The following is a 9,357-nucleotide window of genomic DNA, read 5'->3' on the forward strand; positions in this document are numbered from 1 at the left end:
GATAGATTTACAGGTTTTCTCAACCAGAGGAGTCGCCCCCTGCTGGCTGTCAGAGAGAATGCAGCTTTAATCTTCATTTTACCCTTTGTTTACTTATTTATATATTTATTTTTAGCTTTGTCTTTATGATTTCACTTTTCTTTTTTTAAATTCCATTTGTTCTTTTCGATCCATTTTTATTTATTTTAAGAACATATTCTGTCTTCACATGCAAAAATAGATTTATTTTGTTAATTTTATTCTATATTACCCTTTATTCATTTATTTACATATTTATTTCATCCTTGTCTTTATGATTTTACTTCTTTCTTTTTAAAATTCCATTTGTTCTTTTTCGTTACTTGGAAGTGGTATTTTTGGTGCTTTTATTCTATCAGCTGGTGTTGTTGTAATGTTTTATTTTGAAATTCTTTTACTCTTCTTCAGCTCTATTTGGAAGCTCTTTTTAAAAAAGTTGCTACATAAATAATATAATTATTATTACATAAAATTATGATCTACTGTGGAAATTCAGCATATTTCATCATTTCCAGGCAGTTTTTCAAAATAAAAGCGAAACCTGCTGAGAATTTTATGTGAATCTGTCATTAAGTCACTTTTAGGAAAATCTGATTGACTTAAATCTTTAATAAATAAGTATCTAATGCCATTTCTGTTTTCAAATAGTTAAAAAAAATTGCGTTTCCATTTTAACATCGACACTAAAAGGAGTTTAATGACCCGAAACTATTAAAAACACTGCCGGTTTATCTAGTTTTAATATTTTTAAGGAGTGATTTTTGAAAAAATAGAGAAAATAAAAATGCAGATTAGTTTTTATTATTATATTAGAGGCTTCCGTACTGAAGAGTCGAGTCTTTTCCTGTAAATATTTGTATTTGTTGTATAAATTTGTTTTAAAAAGAGCAAAAATGAAGCTTTTCTTTGATGCTGATTTCTGCTTTTATTCAAAACAAACCAAAAATAAATGCAGTTTCACAAGAAAAATAAATAAGGATAAATAAATCATAAATAAAACATGTTAAATTATCCCGCATGAACATACATATAACTCAGTTAAATGAAGAACTGGTTTAGTGAAGTGACCAAAACTAACCCCTTAAATAAACACAATAAATATGTGAACTGTAAATAAAAACATGATGTCATAAATAAAAACACTGAACAAAAGATAAACCTAGAGGATGTGACTAAACTGGAGGTCTAGTCGCCGTGGAAACCCCTCGTTTGATTGGAGGCTGTGAGTGAGGAAGTGATGTGGGCGGGATCAACACATGCGGGAGCCAATCACAGAAGCCGTCTGAAACACCTCGGTGAACTCGGCCAGAGCTTTTTTCTGAACCGTCGGATCGTCGACCTGCAGACACACAAAAATCTGTTCGGTTCAGCAGATCGGAAGAAATATTTATCAGATCTTATCCCACTAGTAATAATAAAGACCGTTAAAATAACTGTTAAATCCCCAAACTTTTACGTCATCTCACAAATTTTTGCATAAAATCGCAAAGTTTTTAAGTTGTCTCACAAAACTTTTGCGTTGTCTTTTTTATATTCCTTCCTGCAACGCCCCCTGTTGGCTGGAGGACCTCATTAAACGACAGCTTCAGTCTAAAAATGCAGCTTTTAGAATCATTCACAGCTTTTGTGTCACATTTACGAAAGTATAAATATGTGAATTTAGAAGTTTAGACGTTTGGAGGCACCAGATTCTAAATATATTCCAAAAACTAGTTTAACTCAGTTAACAATCTGTTTTTAATTGATGTTTTTCTGATCAAATGGTGCGTGATTGTTCACGATTTACCTCCAGATGAATAAATAATGCAGTTTATCCTCATGAAATAAACATACAGAACGGTGTTACATATAAAGTTACATTATTTATCAGCCAGTTTTCCAAAACTGGCTGATAAATAATGTAATAAAGATGATCAAAATGATCAAAAAAGATGATCAGATTTTCAGCTTTACGACGGTCTTTGAATTAATCACGGGTCACAGGTTTCAATCTGATCTGCAGAAGCAACTAAAACTGACCAATGAGCTAACCTAGCATTAGCATTAGCATTAGCTGCAGCAACAACATTGATATTTACTTCAGTTTTTGTCTTGAAAACACAACGTCATGGACTAATATCTTAGTGTTTTGCCTTTTATTATTATTTATTATTATATATTATATATTATTATATATATTATTTATTATTGACAAATAAACATTTCATTGTTAAATGAGAAATATTTGGTAGAATTATGGACGTTTTAGCAGCAAAAAAGGTTGAATAAATGTGTATAATATCTATAAAAGTTTTTCAAATTATTATATACATTGTTTATCATTATTTTGATTTATTGAATTGTAAATATGTATATTTTTATATTTTATTAGAGATTGTATTGTTTTTATACATGTAAATGTACTTTTTTTATGCGTTAAAATGCCCAGAAATACTTTAAAGTGTAGGATAATGTATTTTTATTGTGAATCATTGCTTTCCCGTTCTGTTTGTAGTAGTTTTTGGTGAGAAAGCTGCCAGAATATTTACATTTTTTTTTATTTTACACTTTACAAAGCATCTATTTATTCTTTCTATTCTTACACACAAAAAAAACACCCGATTTCATGTAAAATTAAAGCTAGAAAATGTATTTTAAATTTGCTGTATTTTTATTTATTTTGTTTTGTTTTTTAGTTTGTTTTGTTGTTTTGTTGCTCTAGCTGACGTAATTCTGTCTTTTTTTTCCTCACATTGTGGCTGTTTTGACCCAGTTTTAGCTTTGTTTTTAGTCAAACCAAACATTTCTTTTTAAACATTTGACAGAGAGGTTCTGAACAAACGGCCGGGCCCGGTGCATGCTGGGAGACGGGACCCACCCGGATCTTGTTGAGCTTGTTGAGGACGTCGTCTCGGTTGTGGTTCCTCGGGTTCATGTGGTTCTTCAGGTTCTCCATCTTTTGCTGCAGCTTCATCAGAGCCTCCTCCACCTCGGAGCGCCGGCCGTCGGGCAGCTGGTCCAGCAGAGCCGAGGCTCTGGTTCCGGTTCCGGTTCCGGCTCCACGGTGCTGCTGCTGCTGGTTCTGCAGGATGCTGGAGAAGATCCGGGTGTAAACATCCAGCGTGGCGTTCATCAGCTGCAGGTTCTCTCCTCTCTGGTGGAAGAAAAACGATTTATTTTATTTATTATTATTATTATTATTATTTACTGATGTCGCTGAATCTGATGCAGTCACCCAGAAAATGGAAAAAACCTTCAAATATGTCCAGAAAATGTAGTTTTTAAATCCTCTTTTTATTCTCTTGCCTCATTTTTTACCAAAATATACAGTTATAACGACAGAAATCATTAAAAAACTGAACTTCTTTCATTATTTATTTCACAAAAATCTAATTAAATCAACATATACAACACTAGAAATCATGCTAACTCCATTTACTGTGAATATTTGAATATTTATTCAGATAGTTTTTTGAAAATATGAATAAAACTACAAAAATAGACTTTGAATTTACACGTGTAATGCAAAATAATTCAATTTTTCTTTAAAAAAAATTCAAATTTGTGACAAAAGACAAATATTCAGGCTAGAAAATATATTTTATTCTAATTATTTAAATTATATGGTCATTTATATACATATAGATTTTTGTACTCCAGCTGCCTTTATTTTTATTTTTTTTAACAGCGTATATTTTTTATTTATTTCTGTGCTCGTCTACACGGTCTGCAGTTCAGCTGAAAACTCCCTGACCGTTGGCTGCAGTCGAGTCACTAAAATCGTTGCTGTTGCGCCAAAAAACGTAAACTTTTTTGCTATTTTTACAGAATCTGATTATTATAAATGGCGTAAATTCTTTGCCTTGATAGCCGGCTGCAGGTTTTAGATGCATAAATAATGAACCTAAACTCTCCAGAAACATGTCATCGATGTAAAGTTTTGCATTTTTTAACGTTTTTAAAGCCGTAAACCAGCTCCTACCTGGCAGGACGTATTGATGCTCCTCATGACTGAACTGAACAGAGGATTGCTGCCGATCGATGCCTTCGTCAGGCCCTGGAAACGCAAAAAAAACACATTTTATTACGTTTAAATGTCAACAAGCACAATGTGAAGTGATTTATTTAAATCTGAGGACCCTGCAGATGTTAAAAACACAAATATTTCACATTTACAGCATATGTTTCTCTCAAAAAGGGTCTAAAATAGTATATTACGGAAAAATGAGACACACAATGGACTTTTAAAGACGTTTAAATCAGAAATGAGACACAAAAAGGCACAAATTACACAGAATCAGATGTTAATTTTTGCTCTGTCACTTCACTGAAGATAAAACTCATTTTAAAGCAACATAAACAGGAAAAAAACGTGCATTTATGTGTTCTGAGCAGCTGCAGTTGATAAATTTAACCTCTTATCAGATTTCTGATCGGTTTAGTCAGAAATGAAGACAAAAGCGATTAAAGCTGCTTTTAGAGGAAATGACTGATTTAAAACAGTCAGATGATGATTTAATGATGGTAAAATCAGAACTCTGAGGCGTTGAAGGTGAACTAATAAAACAGAATAATAATGACGTCTCATCTCAGTGGTGGGAATCAAACCAAACCACAGACTGATGAGTTTCACTTTAACTCTATTTTAAAAAAATAACAAATTAATCGTGACGTCGACGTTTTTCTGGTAACGTGTCGATTCCATGTCATGTTATTACACTAATAAAGTCATCATAGTTCCATAAAAGTATACTTTAAATGAAAAACGTTTAAAAAAGTGGTAATATTCCACCGGCTTGGGCACCAAAAACATTTTTAAAAAAAGGAAAATAACCATTTAAAAAAAAAAAACATTAATTTTCCATCATTAAAATGAATTTATTGGTCCTAGTTTTACAAGAAGTTATGTGTTGTTTTTTTTAGTTTTTTGTTATGATTTTTAAAAATTAAATATACATAAAATTACGGAACCGGGACTTCTTTTTCTGTTAATTATCACTAATTGAATGTAATTCTAGAAATATATTTACAGTATTAAACTTGAATTTAGTAGTTTTGTCCATTTAGGTCAAAAAAAAGGTAAATATTTGTAAAATGATCTAAAATTATTTTTTCAAGTTTTTGTGACAAAAAGTTTATTTAAAAACAACTAAATTTTATGGATATTCGGTTATTTATTTTTTTAAAGGTTTTTTTTAACATTACACATGTTAAAAATTCTGTTTATTTTTGTAGTCTGTTTTGTATATTTCAAAAATATGGGAACAAATAGAAAAAATTATCAATAAGATTACAAATTTTTTAGTTTTAAAATTATTTTACGTAAATTCAAAGCTTAGTTTTATAATATTTTTGATGTTTTTTGTGTATTTTAAAAAACGGAGAAAAGTCTCAAAAAGGATAAATTCTTTTAAAAAATCACAATATTTTGAATTATATTTTTACAGTAAATAAACATATGAAGGTGTTTGTAATTTGAATTTAATTTTATGTCATTTTAATCTTAATGTACGGTGACAAGCCTTGATGATCTTAAAGAGATTTTGCTTCAATATAAACTTAAAAGACGTTAAAGTTGAACAGCCGAGGATCTAGAGTTGATCCCTGAGGGATGCCTCCAGTGTTTTTTTTAACATGAGACGTGTAAATTCAGTTTATTTTTGTAGTTGTAGATATTTTTGTATATTTCAAAACAGCAGATTTAAAAAAAATATTTTTAAAATTACATCATTTTTAAAAGTGTTGTTATTATTATTATTATTATTATTATTATTATTTCATGTAAACATATGCAAATTCAAAGTTTAGTTTTATATTACTGATTTTTTGTGTATTTTAGAAAACACACGAAAAGTCTAAAATAAAAAGGAAAAATTCCTGAAAAATTCAAATTTTTTATTATATTTTTACAGTGTGCATAAATGAAAGTGTGAAGGTGTTTTTAATTTGAATCTAATCTTATGACATCTTAATTTTAATGTACAGTAACAAGCCTGAACACCGTCTCTTCTCTCATTTGGCTTAAATATAAACTTAAAAGCTGTTAAAATTAAACAGCCGAGGATCTAGATTCGATCCCTGAGGAACGCCTCCAGGAAACTCACCAGTTCTCCTGCAATTAACTCCTGCGTTCTCTTCACCTCGTCGGAGATGTACTGGACCGGACCGGCCGACGCCAACACGACTCCCATTAGGACCAGCAGACAAACTGAACCAGCGAAGGAAAACATGGTGGAGCTTCAGAGAGCAGCGAGGAGCTTCTTCTCAGATGGAGTCTCGTCTGGTTGTGAGATGCTCTGCGTTGACCCGTGGATCTATTTATGCAGCTGTCTGCATTGCTGTTCGTGTGGTTGAACATCTCTGTGGTCTGTGGGCTTTCAGCAGCAGCAGAAACAGCAGCATCGACACCAGTTTTCCTCTAAAAGTCACTGAGCTGCTGCTAAATGTTACCGACAGGAGACTCCCTGGTCAGGTTTCCATTCACTCCCATCCAGCAGTACGAAGAAAGGGGACTCCCTGGTCTGAGTGGTTGAACTGGAGGCAGACCAGTTCATCAGAAGCCTTCCAGTGGTGCACAAAACCTCATGTAAGCTGTCTGACACTGCATTTTTGCAGCTTGTGCATCTGCAAGTGCAGCAGATTGATAAAATCTCTTCAGTGAAAATCTCTTTTCCTTCTTATGTTAATATTCATTATTCAGCATTTTAGTTTCACTAAAGCTAAAGGTGCTACAGTGCACTAAAGCAGGAGATTGTGTCATATTTCCAGAAAAACTTTAATGAATCTACAACAAAAACAAAATACGTTGCTATTATTTTTGTGACAAAGATTCATGCGTTTCAGTGATTCCTTCATAGAAAATTCAGAGTTCTAGGAGTCATTGGGAACTCAAACCCCAACAATGATTCTGAACAAAGATTCACTGATGATGAGTTTGACTGCCAGGATATACCATCTTTCTGAATTTTCTCTGAAGGAATCGTTGAAACACGTGAATCTTTGTCTAAAAACAATCCTGCATTTTGGTTCTTTTATAGTTTCATTAAAGATCTTCTGAAAATTGTCCCAAAAATATACATACAGCAACTTGAATTATCACTTTTGTTGACGTAGAAAGTTGCTTTAATCAAGTTTTCTTGGTTCCGTGGTCTCTTCACTTCTTTAGAGTGATTACGTTTGACTACAGCTGCTGATTCCTCTGATTCAATTTTATTTTCTTATTAGACTCAGACTCATATCTATAAGTCATAAACAAAAAAACTTTTGTTCATGACTTTACTTATAGATATGAGTATGCTTGTACTGTTGAAATCGTGTTAAGAGTTTCCAATGACTCCTAGAATTTTGAAGTTTCTCCGATGCAACCATTCAAACACATGAATGTTTGTCTAAAATCAATCCAGTATTTTGGTTCTTTCACAGTTTTATTCTGAAAATCATCCAAAATATACAAACAGCAACTTGAATGATCAGTTTTGTTGATGTAGAAAGTTTTGTTTCTCAAATTGTCTTCGTTTCATGGCCTCCTAACTTCTTTAGAGTGGTTACAATCGACTACAGCTGCTGACTCCTTTGAGTTTATTTAAATAGAACCCATTAGATCCATCTTAGACTCAAACACTACAGTGGGAAAGTCTGAGGAGCTCAGCAAAGATCTGAAAAAGCAAATCATTGACTTGAACAAGTCAGAAAGTGACTTGGAGCCATTTCAAAGCAGCTTCAGATCCAGAATCATCTGTTTGTCAGTCTAAAGTTCAAGGTTCAGTTGTGTTACTGCCACCATCAGGAAGAAAACACAAACTATCACCTGCTGCTGAGAGACCATTGGTCAGGATGGTCAAGAGTCAACCAAGAATCATTAGAAAGCAGGTCTGAATGAATGAGAAGCTGCTGGAACACAGCTGTCAGTGTCCACAGGGTTTTACATCAACATGAGCTGAGAGGATCCATGAAGAAGGAAGTTCTTCCTCTAGAAGCAGAACCTTGAAGCTCCACTCAAGTCTGCTGCTGATCACATGGACAAAGAAAAGGCCTTCTGGAGGAAAGTTCTGTGGTCAGAGGGAACAAAAACTGAAGGTGAAGCCTTCAACCCCAAGAACACCAAACCTACCATCAAGCATGTTGGTGGCAGTATCATGCCCTGGGGCTTTCTAGAAGAGCTTCTGGACTGGTTTCAGACTGGATGTTGGACTGGTTCTGGACTTTCTTGGGACTGGTTTATGTTTGGTTTCCATCTTGGTTCTCCTGGTTTTGGATGTGATTTAGAATAGAAGAATAGAATAGAATATTCTTTATTGTCATTATACAATGTATAACGAGATTGCAGAGCTTCTCCTTTACAGTGCAAGGAAATCTTAAAGTAGTGCAAAAAACAGTCTATTTACATATATACAGTATAAATAACGGAGTGAATATAAGTTGGTTTAGGATTTATTTGACTCTGGATCTGGTCCTGGATGAGGACTGGTTTCAGACTGTCTTGGGCGGGTCTTGGACTCATTTAAGGAGTAGTTTAGGTTTGGTTTTGGTCCTGATTTTGTACTGGATTTTGACTTTTTAGGACTGGTTTTGGTCTGTGTCTAAAACTGGTTTCAGTTCTTGTTTTGGACTGGTTTCAGACTGCATTCTGATTGGTTCTGAACATTTTTTTGGACTGGTTTAGGACTGGTTTCAGACTTGGGTGGGTCTTTTTTTTAACTCCAACAACACCAAACCTGGTGGCAGTATCATGCTCTGTGGAACTGGAGCTTTAGACAAAGTAAAAGGAATAATAAAGATTATTACCCAGAATCAGAGTTTAGTTTGTTGCTTTTGGCTGTTTAGGACTATTTCCTCTGAGTTTATTAAACAGCAGCAGCATCTCCAAACTGAGCTTTGTGCTTTTACACAACAACAGCAGCAAATCGCTTAGTTCGTTTTAATTAAAAATTATCCCCAACATGGAGACAGCATGAATCACGATCTAACAATAGGTTAAACTAAACTTTTCTTCACTTCAGAGATGAACTGTCTAATCTCATGTGAACTACGGGGAACATTATTGGAAAAGTTTCCTTGGTCTGAGGAACAGACCGCCGTCACTGTAAAAGACTGAAACACCCAGAAATGTTCCATTACCCATGTCTGAAAAGGGCACTAGTGGTTCCTACGTAAACCAAACATTTACAGCATAAAAGAAGAGTCATAATGTTCATTACACAGCATTTCCTGTATTTCAGAGTCAAGAAGGGGAGAAGGTGAGGCCTTTAACCCCAACAACACCAAACCCGCATGGAGGTGGCAGTATCACGTTCTGGGGCTTTCTAGAATAGCTTCTGGACTGGTTTCAGATTGGATGTTGGACTGGTTCTGGACTTTCTT

General features: G+C 33.8%; 1 protein-coding gene across 1 annotated transcript; it reads right to left on the reverse strand.

Moving 5' to 3' along the window:
• Nucleotides 1-907: 907 nt before the first annotated feature.
• On the reverse strand, nt 908-6,440 carry ifng1 (interferon gamma 1). Its single transcript, XM_035958555.2, has 4 exons — nt 6,102-6,440; nt 3,980-4,054; nt 2,876-3,151; nt 908-1,357 (listed from the first exon to the last, which is right to left on the reverse strand). The coding sequence occupies exons 1-4, from the start codon at nt 6,225-6,227 to the stop codon at nt 1,268-1,270; spliced, it is 567 nt and encodes a 188-aa protein (XP_035814448.1). The 5' UTR covers nt 6,228-6,440; the 3' UTR covers nt 908-1,267.
• Nucleotides 6,441-9,357: the final 2,917 nt, after the last annotated feature.

The sequence above is a fragment of the Amphiprion ocellaris genome, chromosome 21, assembly GCF_022539595.1.
Source record: "Amphiprion ocellaris isolate individual 3 ecotype Okinawa chromosome 21, ASM2253959v1, whole genome shotgun sequence".
NCBI lineage: Eukaryota > Metazoa > Chordata > Actinopteri > Pomacentridae > Amphiprion > Amphiprion ocellaris.